General features: G+C 39.2%; 1 protein-coding gene across 1 annotated transcript in view; it reads left to right on the top strand.

Moving 5' to 3' along the window:
* The window catches only part of C5 (complement C5), a 90030-nt gene extending 73757 nt beyond the window's left edge, over positions 1-16273 (top strand). The window contains exons 33-41 of the mRNA XM_036107768.2: positions 738-795; positions 5256-5358; positions 5993-6067; positions 6178-6283; positions 7202-7285; positions 8179-8268; positions 10737-10820; positions 15097-15235; positions 15854-16273. Of these exons, the coding sequence (XP_035963661.1) occupies positions 738-795; positions 5256-5358; positions 5993-6067; positions 6178-6283; positions 7202-7285; positions 8179-8268; positions 10737-10820; positions 15097-15235; positions 15854-15992 (878 nt within the window). The 3' untranslated portion in view covers positions 15993-16273. The remainder of the gene's footprint in view (positions 1-737; positions 796-5255; positions 5359-5992; positions 6068-6177; positions 6284-7201; positions 7286-8178; positions 8269-10736; positions 10821-15096; positions 15236-15853) is intronic.
* The last annotated feature ends 324 nt before the right edge of the window (positions 16274-16597 follow it).

The raw sequence follows: 16597 nt of genomic DNA, 5'->3' as shown, positions 1-16597 counted from the left end.
TTATGCTGAGTGAAATAAGTCAATCAGAGAAAGACATGTATCATATGACCTCACTGATATGAGGAATTCTTAATCTCAGGAAACAAACTGAGGGTTGCTGGAGTGGTGGGTGGTGGGAGGGATGGGGTGGCTGGGTGATAGACATTGGGGAGGGTATGTGCTATGGTGAGCGCTGTGAATTGCACAAGACTGTCAAATCACAGATCTGTACCTCTGAAACAAATAATACATTATATGTTAAAAAAAAAAAAAGAAGAAGAAGAAGATAGCAGGAGGGGAAGAATGAAGGGGGGGGAAATCAGAAGGGGAGATGAACCATGAGAGACGATGGACTCTGAGAAACAAACTGAGGGTTCTAGAGGGGAGAGGGATGGGGGGATGGGTTAGCCTGGTGGTGGGTATTAAAGAGGGTACATTCTGCTTGGAGCACTGGGTGTTATACGCAAACAATGAATCATGGAACACTACATCAAAAACTAATGATGTAATGTATGGTGATTAACACAACATAATAAAAAAATTATAAGTTCTTTAAGAGCAGAGAACTGTTATAATTATTGGTATTGTCAGTAGCCGTGAATTTCCATTAAAATCACTAGAAGTGTCAACTTCCAAATCATAAATTATTTTTAAGTGTGTTCAGAGACCTTTTCATTAATTATTCTGTTCTAACAGGTGCAAAACAGCTAAAAATGCTTTACTGTCATTTCTGTTTGCTTGTTTGTCGTGTGTGCTAGCATCCATCTACAGAGGCTATGGCGACTCGGATTACAAGCGCATCATAGCTTGTGCCAGGTGAGCCTGTTTCCACAAAGGGGAGTGCAGACTTCAAGGTCTGAGGTCTATCTCTTTACATCTTTTTGAATTTTAAGATGGCTGGAAGATGCAAAATTGTGCATTTTTTAAAATGCAGGACATAATGGGTGTTCTTAGATAGCTACTCTATAGAACCACTTTGTTTTTGCTCATAGTTTTCCCTCCCACTTTTGACCTTCTTCTAATTCAAACACTATTTTTTTTTTCTATCTTCCAGAAAGGTAGAGGGGAGAGAGAAGTATTAGGAAAAGAAAAAGAAAAAGATTTTCTTATAAGCAGCTCCTACTCTCCTACTTAGAAAAATCACATTCACCCAGCAAAATCCCTAGCCCTTATCAGCCAGTAGTTCTCAACTCAGGCTGCACATGGAAGTCAGCTGGAGCACTTTTAGAACTACCCAAAACTCTGGCCTCACCCCTAGAGGTTATTCTGATGGTAGCCAGCCTTGAGAACCACTGGTGCTGAACCCTCTGCAGAGTAACTCCAGAGGCCTAAATTGGCCACTGTGGCAATTTCCTATTGCTGCTAGGTAACAATTTATCAGAAACTTAATGGTGAAAAAACCCAAATTGATTCTCTTACAATTCTGGAGGCCAGAAGTCCTAAAATCAACGGGCTGCTTTCCTCCTAGAGGCTCTAGGGGAGAACCCACTTCCTTGCCTTTTCCAGATGCTATAGGCTGCAGGCATTCCTTGGCTTGTGGCCCCTTCCTCCATCTGCAGAGCACACAGCACAGCATCTTCCCATCTCTCTCTGACTCTGACCCCTGTTTCTATCATCACATCTCCTCTGGCTTTCCTGCTTCTTTCCCTTATAAAGACCCTAATGACTATATTGAGCCCACCTAGATAATCCAGAATAATCTCTTTATTGCAAGATCCTTAATTTAATCACATCTGCAAGTCCCTTATTCAAGGTACAGGGGATTAGGACATGGACATCTTTGGGGGCCATTATTCTGCTTACCACAGCCACCATCCTAAAATGCTTATAAAAGTGTAGGTTTTTGGGGGGCGCCTGGGTGGCTCAGTCAGTTAAGCATCTGCCTTCGGCTCAGGTCAGGATCCCAGGGTCCTGGGATCAAGCCCCGCATCAGGCTCCCTGCTCAGTGAGGAGTCTGCTTCTCCCTCTGCCCCTCTCCCCACTCCCCTCTCCTCCCCCTGCCCTCCCCTTCTACCCACTCCCCCTCCTCTGCTCCTGCTCTCCCTCTCTCTCTCAAATAAATAAATAAATAAAATCTTTTTTTAAGAAAAAGCATAGGTTTTTGAAATTATGTACACATCCCTTAGTGATCACCCAGAGCGGTGGAGCCGTGGTCAGAGCACAGGCTCCTCACCTCTTCCCTTCATCAGCCCTCAGCACCTCCTATTGTGCTGTTTCCTTCACTCTTCATATTCTCAACAACTGATTCCTGTGGTGGGTATTCTGCTGACTTTACTTATTATCACACATGATGTCAAAACACTTAGAAATTCCATAGAGTTGTATAATAGATTCGAGCGGAAAAGGATTTGGGGGATGATATAGTGATCCCAGAAGCTGACACACAAATAGGTGAGGTGACCTGCTGAGTTCTCACAGACTTGGTGGCAGAGCCAGGGCCTCAAGCCCCAGACCCTGATACTCAGTCCAGGATCTAAACTACCTCCTTCAGTCAGTATAAACCGAGACCAGTGACCTCGAGGAACAGCATGCTGCTTCTCACCGTCTCCTTCCCAGCCATTTCCCATCCTTGTCCAGTCTCTCTCTTTTCAGGATTCCCGCACTGGGCAGCCTGCTCAAAATACCTCCTTTGGTCCTTGGTCAGTCTCTGCCCTCTGTTCCCTCTCAAACACCCTTCCTTGTTCCCTCATGTCTTCCTGCTAAAGTTCCCCTTTCCCATCCTCCTAACTGCCATTTCTGCTCTTGGGTACCTCTCTTCTGGGGGAGGAGGCGTGATCACAGTTGTGTTTAAATTTCTAACACTGGTCACAGAGAAGTGTGAGCAGACTTGTTGAGGGCAGAGCCAGAATCGCTGCATGGGACCCTACCGTGGGCACAAAGGAGGGCTCTGATGGGGCAGTGGGACACCTGTGGGGTAACCTCTGCCATGAAGTACTCAAGTGATCTGTGGCAAATCAGCTTGCTTCTCTGGGCCTCTTCTGTAATGCAGGGATACGAAACTATCTGATATCCAAGTGTCTTCCAGTTCTTATGTCCCACAACTCTGCTATACATAAAAAGGTTCTTATCAAAAACTCATTCATTTAAATTCATTGACAGGAGGCCTCATTCCAGATTGTCAATATTCAAAAGAAAGCAAATGGAGATGTAATATTGAATTTTCTATTTTGGGGGGGCTTTTACAAATGGGGAACAGAATGTCAAAAAAAGCCAGGTGGAATATGGTTTGGCTCTGTGAAGCTGAAGTTATGTTGGATAAAGTCCAAAAGTAACTGTGTAGTACTTATTCAGGTGAAAAAATCTTTGCCTTCAAATATTCTCTCTCCTGATTAAAAAAATGCCAGCATACAGTTTCTGTATTCAGGGGGTCTCTTTCCTGTATTTAGCTTTTTACAACCTCCCTGTTGTATCCATAAGAAAAGAAAAAAGGATTTCATTTCTCTCCTTCTCTCTGAACAAAATGCCTTTGGGGGAGATTGCTGTCTTTGGCAGCAGGCAAAGGGCTTCTTGAAAGGAAGGTTTCTGTTCCACGGTTGGAACAGTCACCATGACAACCAGTCATCAGGCTCCAGCAACTTTTCATAGGCATTCTCCACTCAGGAGGCCCTTTTCCATTCTGTTGACAGAGTATTTGCATCTGTGAGCAAGAGTTCTCTGCTTCTGGTGATACTCACCCATCCATTTAGGGAGATGTCCAGATGTCATTTTACAGTTCCATGTTGTCTTATAGTCTGTTGTTAACTGTTAATTTGGTGAAGAATGGGGTTAAATTTTTGTAAACCAGAGATTTCATAATATCTTTAATTGTTACAGTAAATATTACATCCAAAACATCTAATAGGGTCTGCCCTCATAAGGTGTGATTGGGGAAAAGAGATCCCTTGCCACCTCACTAACTCACATAAAACCTTCCATTTCACTAATACTCATTCCTTCAGGTGAGATCAATTTATCTTCCCCCTATGAAGCCGTCTCTCCAGTTTCTTCCTTTAATTCCGACTGATCTTCCAGGCTCCACTCTCAAATGTCCAGCTACCTCTCAAGCATCTTGAGCTGAAGCTGGAACTGAAACTCAAACTTTGCAGAGCCACCCTCACTCTGCCCCCGTCCCTGGTCTTCAGTCCCTGGCCTGCCAACTTGCCCCCTTTAAATCTTCTAATTCTGCTTAATGGTAGCACCAACCTCTGCCACTCAAAACGAGGCCTTGGAATTATAAAGGTAAACTTGAAACACAAGTTTATACTCCCTCACTGTTTATTTTACAAATACGAAAATGAGCTCCAGAAAGGGAAAACGATTTGTAAAAATCTCTCAGCAGAACTGGGGTAAAACCCAAGTTTCCTGATTCCCCAGTTCAGTGGGTTTCTCTCTCTCTCTCTCTCTCTCTCTTAACAGAAAAAAACAAAAACAAAAACAAAAAAACACCAAATCTCCCACCTTACCCCCTTTGCCTTTTTCCTTAGCTTCATCCCAAACACAATTCCTAGACGGAGGATGGTCCTTAAAACATTTTTTAAAAAATAAAGTATTGTGGAAAATATAGAAAATATAGAAAAAGCATGGAAAAGAAAAGAGATAATCACTTATAACTTCACCACCCAGAGAGAGTAGCTGCTAACATTTTAGGGTATTTCCTTCAAGCCTTTTCCTGAACATGCTTATTGAGTCTCTTTCAAATATAGAACACATTTTCTTTTTCGAGTATGCTCCATCAGAAAAAGAACTAGAATGAGAATCAAGAGACTTATGTAGCTTTGGGGTGAACTAGTCATGTGACCTTGAATGAGTACCTTACTCTCATCCTCAGTTTCCTCGACTAGTTAATTAAGAGCTTGGACTGAGTGACCTCTACATGTCCATTTAAAGTATCGGTCAAGGGGCGCCTGGGTGGCGCAGTCGGTTAAGCATCTGACTCTTAGTTTCCGCTCGGGTCGTGATCTCAGGATCATGACCTTAGGGTCGTAAGATAGAGCCCCTCGTTGGGCTCCACACTCAGCGCAGAGTCTGCTTGGGGTTCTCTCACTGCCTCTCCCTCTGCCCCTCCCACTCATGCTTGCTCTCTCAATAAAGTGTTGGTCAAGTGAGCGAAGAGTTAGAATCGATGACTCAAAGATCTCTTGCAACACTAACATTTAGAAATTGCAATGCATGTATTATAGAGAGGCAAGTAAGTGGAGACCCAAATTAGAAATTAAAGCCTACTAAGAAATAAGGCTTTTTCTTAAAGAATCTTGTCTACTTATTTATTCCAATTTCCTATCTCTCATTTATTTTAGCTACAAGCCCAGCAAAGAAGAATCATCATCTGGGTCTTCCCATGCAGTGATGGATATCTCTTTGCCCACCGGAATCAGTGCAAACCCAGAAGATTTAAGAGTTGTAAATGTTCTCTTTTACATATTGTTATGGATGCTTGGTTTTCTTTACTGCATTCTTTTACGGATAAAGCTATTTCCTTTCATTTTAATATATCACCTTCACAGAATCACCTAGAATATTCTTTCCAAACCAACAATCTACCTAAGTTTTTTTTTTTTTAAATGTCTCCAGACATATTTTCTTTTACAGATTTTATTTATTCGTTTGAGACACAGAGATACAGACAGAAAGAGAGAGCATGAGCAGGGGGAGAGGCAGACAGAGAGGGAGAAGCAGGCTCCCCGCCGAGCCAGGAACCCAATGTGGGGCTCGATCCCAGGACCCCAGGACCACGACCTGAGCCGAAGGCAGACGCTCAACCATCTGAGCCACCCAGGCGCCCCTACCTAAGTTTTAATTTTTCAAAGTAAAGTGGCGGCATAGACTCGCATGGTCTGAACAAAATGTGAATGCATATGATTACATGTTCAGACTTTTTCAAGAGGAGGAGCTGGCTCTTCAACTTTTTTGAATAGTGGATTACATCCCCATGTCTAACATCCCAATATCGGGTGAATACATTTAAACAAAAAGATCAACTTAAAAAAAAAAAAGATCATGAAATTAAATCCAAGCTTTCTCTTTCCTCTCTTAGCTTGTGGAAGGGGTAGATCAGCTACTAACTGATTACCAAATCAAAGATGGACATATTATTCTGCAACTGAATTCGGTAAGTTCCACCTTCCACCAGTCCCCATTTCTAATCACTGTTCAAAATTTACAGGCTGAAATGCTGAGTCTCTTCTCTCCCACAATTTCCTCAAACCTTGCATTTGTCAGATTCCTTCCGATGAGTTCCTTTGTGTTCGATTCCGGATATTTGAACTTTTTCAAGTTGGGTTTCTGAGTCCTGCCACTTTCATGGTGTATGAATACCACAGACCAGGTAATCAACCCTACTCTAAAATTTCTTCAGAGGACTACTTTGCCTTCATTACAGTATTCATTGCATCTCTCCTTTTTGGAGAAGCTCACATACCCCCCCCCCCATAGTTTCTTTAATCCTCCCAGAATCAACTTCTTATCTCTATTCTCATCACATTTTGCAGAGAGCTCCATTGTAGCAGTTGTCACATTGCATTGTAGTTATTTGTTTGCATATCTTTCTCACCAAACCCAGACAGAATGTTTTCATCCTTGTCCCCTAGTATCTAACACAATGTTCAATACTGTATAGATAAATGTTGAATCAATGACCCCACATTTGATCACTCAGCTTTTTCTGGGAATACTAAGTGATTGGAGAGCTCTTTGGTTCACAAGACAGACAACTCCACTTTAGGCAGTTCTACTTTTTTAAAAAAATTCTTAAAATGAACCAAACTCTACAGCCATTCATTCTAGTTTTATCTTCCAAAATCACATGGAACATATTTGGCACCCCCTTCCCCTGTTCTTCTCCAGCCTGAACAATTACAGCTCTTTCAGTAGACTCTCATGTAACATAATTTATTTCCTCTCATTCATGGAAGCATCAAATATTTTAATTCTAAGAAATACTGAACAGAATGTAATGTATGGGGATTAACATAACAATAAAAAAAAATTTAAAAAAAAAAAAAAAAAAAAAAAAGAAATACTGAACAGTAAAATTCCAAGCACAGAAGGGGAAATCATTTTGAAGGAGGGTAGAGGGACCCATGCTGGGAGAGACAATTCACAGTTTAACCTCCCTGCATCTAAGTAACAAAAAGAAATTTTGGAAGAAGTCATCTCCAAGGCCCCATGGGAGAGACTCACTGATCCATAAATGTATTGTGTGTTAAGCAAGCCACCTCTCCTAACTATGCTTTCATTGCCACAGATAAACGATGCACCATGTTTTATAGCCCATCCGATGCCAAACTTCAGAAAGTCTGTGAAGGAGTAACATGCAAATGCGTAGAAGGTAAACTTCATGTAACATGTTCAGGCTGCATGCTTGTTTAAAGCAGCCACTCGTAATCCAGGGCTAATCTGGCAGAAGCTGTTTGACAAACTCGTTCCTCAGAAGTAGACATCTCAGCTGACTGAAAGCTGATTCCTTGAATACTGCAAAGCTACTTCTCGACAACCCTGATAGGTTCTACTGTACAAAGACGGAGAAACCCCAGCTAGATGATTGTTGGATATCAGAGGGATAACAGGATGTGAAATTCTTACTTTTCACCTGGTCTTTTTAATGTAATAGGACCACAGCTTAAGAGAACAGAGGCTCAGGACTGAGCCACTAGCCCCATTCTTTTTCCTTTTCCTTAACACTTAGTGACATCTCTGTTTATTGCCCAGTTCCCTTCAGTCTTCTGTAAATCCAAGGCAGGGTTCTTGGTCAAGGAAAAGACCCAGAACTCAACAATCATTAACAACTGACTCCATGAGGGTCTGGGTTGGTTTGAGGTTTATTTTGTTTTTGAAAAACCTTAATATCTATACATTTCTTAGGTACTTATTGTACCATTTTATAGCTATAAATCAGTCCAGTTATCATTTCGGTTCCTTCAAGGGACTTTTAATTATACTCAAAATGGGAAATTTTCCTCCCTTCTTTAATGAAAGCACATACATTTCTAAAGAACTGAATGTGGAGTGACAACCCATTCTAAACTTCATGTCCAAGATTTTGTTTTTGTTTATTTTGTTTTGTTTTTGCTTTATATAATGTTTCACTTTATGGAAGAGGAGAAAATGGTATTTGTAAGATTATACTGGATTGTCAGGGCTTATGAAAACTGTGTTTACTGCCAAAGGGAGTGTCTGCCTCTTTATGTTAACCTAACTTTTGCCATTTTTCACAAAATCCAGCTGACTGCGGACAAATGCAGACAGAACTGGATCTGACAATCTCTGCAGGTACTAGAAAAGAAACAGCATGTAAACCAGACATTGCCTATGGTAAGTTCAAAGTTTCTATATAGAGTTCCATTAAACATAAAATTTTATGAAAACATGATCTGTTAGAGAGATCAACAACTTTTCATAGTGACTATTTGGATACTACATGCCATGTGTTCCCTTGAAGGAAAATGCCATCGATTTTTAACATTCACAGGCAAAATTATTTATCCTTCAGCAAAGAAATGTGACTTTCATTTAAAACGACAGGAGTGATGTACACACCCAGCTGAGACACTTTGCTCCAACAGAGCCCATCGAATTAAACATACTGAACTAAAATATATTCAAAGAGAACTTATGAGAAACCAAGAAGGTGTAAGATTTCACTATTCTTCCAGTCAGTTGAGCAGAGGCAGAGACAAAGGTGGTTTTGGGGGCTTAGAATTTTTCAAACTCCCTTCAAAGACAAGGTAAAAATATCAATACTAACTCATTTTAAATATATGCAGGATTGCAATCTTCCACTTCAAAAGGAGCATCTCCTTCTGGTTGTCCAGGGTTCAGAGCTGTATCAGATGCCCAAGTACAGTTGTAGTCTTGTCTTAAATTCAGAGAATTAGCTCCTTTGTTTTCTTTTTTTCTTGTGTGTGTGTGTGTGTGTGTGTGTGTGTGTGTGTGTAAGTTCCTTATATATTTTGGATATTAACCTTTTTTTGTCTTTCTTTTTTTAATTTAAATTCAATTAGCCAACTTATAGTACATCATTAGTTTCAGATGTAGTGTTCAATAATTTATCAGTTTTGTATATAACACCCAGTGCTCATCACATCAGGTGCCCTCCTTAATGTCCATCACCCAATTACCCCATCCCTCCCACCCACCTTTCCTCCAGCAACCCTCAGTTTGTTTCCTATAGTTAAGAGTCTCCCACAGTTTTTCTCCCTCTCTGATGACTTCCCATTCTGTTTTCCCTCCCTTCCCCTGCAGTCCTCTGCCCTGTTTCTTATATTCTACATAAGAGTGAAACCATATCATAATTGGTTTCTAATGTTTATTTCTGGCTTCTTTTTTTTTTTAAGAGAGAGAGAGAGAAAGAGAGTATATTGTACATGATCTCGAACCTTTTGTGTGTGTGTATGTGAAAGTAGGGTATTATGTATAAATGAAAGGTAAGTACAGTTAATTCAGCACTTTCTGTTTACTGACTGCTTTTATATATGGTTTCTCATTGGGGTCTCATAAGACCTCTTTGAGGTAACAGAAGATTATCTGTATTTTGCCAGTGAAGAAACTGAGGCTCAGGGAGATTAAATAATTTGTTCAAAGTCATGCAGGAATTAAGTAGTAAAACTAGGATGCATCCTGGTCTCCAATATTATTTCCATTATATTACACCGATCTCACTTACTGGAAATATAGCCATCAGAATAAATTGGGTGTGGTTTATAGTCTTTCCATAGAATTCATCTTGATTTTTTTTTTTTAAGATTTTACTTATTCATTTGAGAGAGAGAGTGAGCAGAAGAGAGAGCATGGGTGAGGGTAGGGGGCGGTTGTGGGAGAGGCAGAGGGAGAGGGAGAAGCCGACTCCTCTGCTGAGCAGGAAGCCTGATGTGGGGCTCAATCTCAGGACCCTGAGATCGTGCCCTGAGCCAAAGGCAGACACTTAACTAACTGGGCCACCCAGGCGCCCCTATTCAGGACATGATAAAATCTGTTTTAGGCTACTAATTCACTTGACCTTTGGTTCTGGCACAGTGAGTTTATTCATTCATCTAGCTAGCTGGAATCTCAAAAATGGACAAACCTTTTAGGTCATTCACTTCAACCCCATCAAAAACAAAAATAAGAGAATCTTTTCTTAGGTTACATAGAAGGGATAGGTCCCTTCAAGCTGCTCATCCCAAAACTGAGATCAAATACCATGGATTAAAAATCGATGCCTGAATGAAGAGAAAACAGGATAGAGAATGTCTCGTGTCAGATAGCTGCCAATCCCAGCAAAGATGCGTCAGAAGACCAAATCCTATCAAAATCCAAAGATCAGAGCCATTGGAGGTGTCCAAGGAATGAAGGCAAGGGAACAGGAGGCCCACAGGGCAGGCCTGCATGATAGATAGAGGCCCCTCTGTGGGCAAGTGGAAAAGGAAGGGGCTCTTCCACGTTCCTGATGGGCATGACCCCACTAATTTAAAGGATCAGAATCTGAACTTTACGTCTAACAAAGGCATATTTTGTTTGTTTAGTGTGCTTCTGTCTTTTAATTTAATGCTGCTGTTATCCTGATCAGCCTGTTCTATAACAGTGGCTAGGACTAATGATTCCTAGAATGAATCATTAGTCATGATCAGTAGAGTCAGATTGAGAGTGTTTAGGAAGGCTTTTTGGAAGAAATGAGATTTACCTCAGCGTGCCCGTAAGAGCTTGGTATGCTTCATTTCTCATTTGTTTGACAAACTCTGACTTCTGCTGGACATGGCATTAGCGATATTAAACATGAATTCTTATGTTGTTTCTTCTACCAGCTTATAAGGTTCATATCACATCTATCACTGAAGAAAATGTCTTTATTAAGTACACTGCAACCCTCCTGGATATCTACAAAGCTGGTGAGGATTCATTCATTCATTCTTTCACTCAACAAATATTTAGTACTTACTATGTGCCATTAATGAGACATTATGTTGGTGGAGTAGGCATTATGTTAGTCACAGAGAATACAACTTGAATAACACAGCCAGAGTTCTTGCCTTCATAACGTCTATATTCTGTTTGAGGAGATACATTTTAAAAAAAGAAGAAAGGAAATGAACAAACAAATTAAACAATTACAAATCATAACAAGTACTATATTTGAGACACGTAATTAATGTGGGAAACTCCTTCACTGTGATAACAGATGGCGTGTTTTGGGGGTGGTATCAGGAGTTAGCCATTCTTAAAGGGGTGGAGTAGAGAGGGAACTGAATATGCAAAGGCCCTGAGATGGCAAGTAACCTGGCACCACCAGGGAGCTGAAGAACCTAGTATGAGATGAAGCCGAGAGGTAGGCAGGAGCTGGGTCATACAGGGATTTATAAGGCATGGCAAGAAATTTGGATTTTATTCCAAATTCCAAAGGGAAGGTAATAAAAGGTTTGAGGTACGCAAACAACATGATCTGATTTATGGTTTTAAAAGATCATTCTGGTTTCTTTTGTGGGGGGGATCAGGAGTAGAAACAGGGAAACCAGTTAAGAGCGTCCATGAAGTACAAAGCTGTAGGTTGGATGCCATGTGAGGATAAATGAGACTTTTATTAACTAACCAACATAATAAAATGAATTCACATGTAAAATAACATATAAAACATTTTAAAATATGTTCCCTTGTATTCTCTAATTAAACTAAGCTGTAAATATTATAAAACTGCTTGTCAAATTATGTAAATTGTCACACAAAAGATTCATTAGATCATTATAATAATTCCAAATAAGTTTTTTATTTTTAGAAATTGTCAGTCTTATTTTGCTTGACTCACTACAGGATTGCCCCTGTCTGAGCTTGGATTTGACAATAAGGAACCACATCAAACTTTTCCGATTACATCTTTATTGAATTTATAGTCTTTACACAACCTATAATCTCAATAAGTAATTTCTCCTAATAGCAACAGTATCGTTCATGGTCCTGAAGTCTCTATCAGCTTCTGCTAAATTGGTAGTAATTACATTCAAAATGTTTCTAGTCCTTTGGACACTGTCTGACATTTTTATGTATTCAGTGTATCTCTATTATCAGCTGAATCATGACAACAATTTATTGAATTTTTTGAAATTTGAAAATTTATTGAATATTTAGTTTTCCTAATTTTCTTAACTTTTATTCCCCTTGAGAGTTTTACAAACACCATAGACAAAGTTTTAGGATTCAGAATTTTTTTTAAAAACTTGAAAGTTCATCAAATTTTTTACTTTTGCCATTAAAACAAAAACATTTTCATATAATTATCTTTTCCCTTAAATTGATTTTATTTTGTTTTATATCAAATTTGTAATCATTCTTGATTTTGTCAAAAGCTCTTGCTCCGCTTTCATAGTTTCCTTTATTTTTATACAATTTCATTATTCATTCCCTAATCTGTGAACTTATTAAAGTTGAAATATATTTTCTTGAACATCTGAAGATAGTATTGACATAATTGCTAGACTATCATGAGCAAATCACCAAAAAGCATATCTAAAATCTATCCACTTTCTAAATATTTGCTCTTATACCACAGCATCTATCAAAGTGAACCAAGCAGGCTTGATATGATTTCCAAACTGCCTTTGTGATCCTCGCACTACCAGCTGCCTGTCAAAATCCCAATATTTTTCCTGTTTTCATTATCATAATTTTTTTTCATTATTGCAATTTTTAAAGCTTTTCCTATTATTACTTACTTCTGCCTAGATATGCAGTAGTAAACACTGAATTTATGAAGACAATATTTAAAGTGAGATTTTGCTTGGCTCCTATCTTTGTAGTGCCCAGAGACACTTGACACCTGCTTGACAGGTAATTCAGTCAACACCAAATTGAACAGCTGGGAACTTCAGAATTCTTGCTGAAGCCTGACTCTTCCCTGGCAATCTATTTGTACCAATAAGGTGTTCGCATAAATATTCCTCATTGACTCCTTTCTCTCACAAACAGTTTGATATGTTGTTCAGTTGTTCCTTCCAGTACCTTGAAATCAACAAAACCCATTAAGTGGTCTTCAAAGTCCCCAATTTTTTATTTTACGTTATTTTAAAGATCTTTTTTTAAGTTGATTTTCTCAATGATTGAAATGTTATCACCTTATTTATATTTTCCAAAAAGTTGTGTTCTCATTTCAGTAGGTTTAAATTTTGCAATAAGTAGGACCGTAAATCTAAATTGCAACTTTATGTTTATACTGATTTTCTTCTCTTTTGAAATTCTATCAGGTGTTTCAAGTATGAAAATTCTTCATCATTTTTAGCCATAGACTAGAGTTAGATTCTAATAATACTTTCTAAATCTTTATTTGCTTGATGGATACTCTGATAAAAATGTTTTTCTGGTTTTTATTATTTCAAATGTTTTACTGTATGAAATTGATTTGTGATGTTATTCTATTTTTTTCTCATTGATGATCACAAATTTTCTTTATCTGAATCATGATTGTTATTCTGACCAAAATAGGTGTTTAGCACTCTGATCTTTTCACAGTCTAACTTTTGAGCACCATTTGCATCCATCTTTCACATTGTAAGGAAGAAAGAATAAACCATTCCTATTTTTACTGAAATAATCAAGTGCTTTTCATTCCAGAAATACAAATTATTTGTCTTATATTGTACCAATTCTTGCATAGTATCAGAAGACATCCCAGGCTGCTCTGAATGTTGTGCAGTATCAGATGATTCCCAAGCTGTAGTTCTTCATCAATATCATCTCTTCTTTGTTCTCCTGTCCATTCAGAAGATTCATATTTATGATATTTAAAAGGAAATGTTAAGAAATGTTTGCATATTTTATTATCTCTTCATTCTGGGTGTCCATTTTTTAATATATACAAATTTGGAATTTATATAAATATCAGAACATCACACATTTACCACTTACCCCAAGAATTGCTGCACACAAACAATAAGCCAAACTAAAAACTAAACTATTTAGAACAGAGGACAACCACGCAGTTTAAGGATAATGATAATTGGTGTTTCCCCTAAAACATAGGGTGCTTGGAGTGAAGATATAAATGGAAAAAAGATCAGTGATTGTGGAAGCTGAGGTTAATTAACTAGTCCCTCTTCTGAATATGCTTGAGATTTTCTATAACAAAAGGCTTTTAAAAATAATGATAAGGCTCCAGCAGCCACACTGTTTACCGTGACAGGGGCTGAATTGGTAAACAGTGCTGGGGATGCTCTTAGATATTGCTGCCCGGGGCAGTCATGTCTTAATGGTCATCGGGAGAGTATAAGAAAATCAGCTCAAACTGATGTGTGCACCCTTGTTAAATATTACTAATTAAAGTTTACCATATATGCAGTTACTATTAAGTATACGTTCAGAAGTTTTTCAGGATTTAACAATTAGGATGACTCTGTCAGAGTTAAATAACTGATCATCAGTCCCAAATCTATAGCAATGAGTCAGACCCAGTCCCTGCCTCAAGAAGTTTCCAGCCTAGCTGAAGACAGATATATGGAATGAAACATTGTGATAGAAATTCAAGTATAATGGGAGTAAGGGGGAGACAGAGATATTTATGACAAAGAACATCCAGGAGTGTTTACTGGATACCTCGAGAATTGAAGATGTGTTTCAAGATGGGTAGAAATGCAACAGGACAACAGAGGAAGAATGCATTCTAGGTAACGGAGCCAGCTTCTTGACGACTCCTGAGTTCTTTGGGAATCCTAAAGTTATCCTCTTTCAAATCCTCCCGAGTCTTTCACATATCCTGCACTTCTCTACAAAGTCATCCATTGCCAGCTACCGAATACTTTTTTATTTTGCTGTATAACATTTGGGATTAATGTTCAAATTTAGAGAAGTTCTTTTAATTCCTGGTTCTACAGGAGTAAGGATAAGAAGCACTTATATAGTGCTTGCTGTGTTGTAAGCACTTCTCATATATTCACAACAGTTCTACAAATGGGTTTTATTGTCATTCCCAACTTTCCAGATGATGGGTCTGAACCTCATTTGTCCAGGGCCACACAGCCAACAAATGGCAGTCTTAACCATATGGACATTGTCACTCTCCAATAGCCACTCAATATAAGTTTATACTCATTAATAACTAGCCATGAGGAACTGGAATTGTTAAGAGTTTATACTTGTAATATCGTAACATGAATGTGATAATCTTACTTGTGTGCCTCTCAGGCGAAGCTGTTGTCGAGAAAGACTCTGAAATCACCTTCATTAAAAAGGCCACGTGTGCTAACGCTGACCTGGAAAAAGGAAGACAGTATTTAATTATGGGTAAAGAAGCCCTCCAGATAAAATACAATTTCAGTTTCAAGTAAGTCATTTTGGAGTCTCTGATCTTTCCTTCAAAACTAGGTGTCATTTATCCTTAATTACATGTTTCTTATGTGTCCTGCTGTTAACCAACAAACCATTAGGAGCATAAATGCAATAATGTGAATTTACACTTGATCTTAGCCATAAGGCCAAGAAGCAATGAAACAATATGAATTTAAAACGAAGAACCACTTAAAACCATGAGGGCGGCTGAGCACTCACTGATGGATAAACCAACTGAGGACCTGGGTCTGAGGATGCTTCTGAAGGCGCTCATCCATCCCCCTCTATACCACATCTGCCCCCCTCAATAAGTTCTTGGACTGTTCTGTTTGTAAAGAGAGAAATGTTTAAATATGCATCTTATTGTCTCTTTTTAAAAAATAGATCTTGAAAGAGATACTGTTCCTGCCTTTAATCATGGGAGCCCCAAGCAGTTTCCTGAGATTTGGGGGTTTGTAGTCCTTCCCAGGGGGAGGCCAGTGAGGCAGAGCCTGGCTGACAGTGTGGCCTCACGGGGATTAAGCAGGCTGAGCAGCCTGAGCTCCGTGGAATTCAGCTCTTCTCTATCTGTGGCCATCACCACAACAGTTTCATCATCCTTTTTTCTTGGCAGGTACATCTATCCTTTAGATTCCTCGACCTGGATTGAATATTGGCCTACAGATACAACGTGCCCATCATGCTCAGCATTCTTGGCAAATTTGAATGAGTTTGCTGATGACATCTTTTTAAATGGCTGTGAAAACCCCTGAAGTAGTTCAACTATGCACAGTTTTCACTGTGGACTCCTGTTGTTGAAGTGTCTTCCTTTTCTTTTTTTTTTTTAAACATTCTCAGTTGGTCTTATTTGGAAAGCTCACTTTACTTAGAATTAGTGGCACTTGCTTTTATTAAAGAACAATTTTAAGAGCTGTAACTTTCTGAAATAACATGGCCTTGGGGGCATGGAGACAGATACTCATTCCAAGGTTATCGGACACCAGAAGCAATAAAAATTGGAACGTCTCCTAAAACCTGCCACTCAGGAATGTTTGCTGGGGACGAAAGAATAGCTCCATTGAAATGTAGTATCTTACAATAACATGGCCTTTGCTTGAAAGAAAATACCAAGGAACAGAATACTGATCATTAAAACCTGACTTTGCTTTCAAATTTTTCGAAAAAGCAAAAAAGCCTGTTATTTTATGCTAGGGCCTCTTCAACCACACAGACGGGCGAATTGAAAGGTGGACAGAGGCAGCAACAGAGACCTGACAAGGCCTAATGGCAGAGCCTTCTGCAAACTGAGGAGGTAGGAGCGTCTGCCCTGGCCCCTCCCCTCCCAGAGCCCTCTCCTCACCCTCGTGGGGATCCCACT

Source organism: Halichoerus grypus, chromosome 14 (genome assembly GCF_964656455.1).
Source record: "Halichoerus grypus chromosome 14, mHalGry1.hap1.1, whole genome shotgun sequence".
NCBI lineage: Eukaryota > Metazoa > Chordata > Mammalia > Carnivora > Phocidae > Halichoerus > Halichoerus grypus.
The sequence above is the reverse complement of the archived record's forward strand: the minus strand, read 5'-3'. Positions and strand labels throughout refer to the sequence as shown.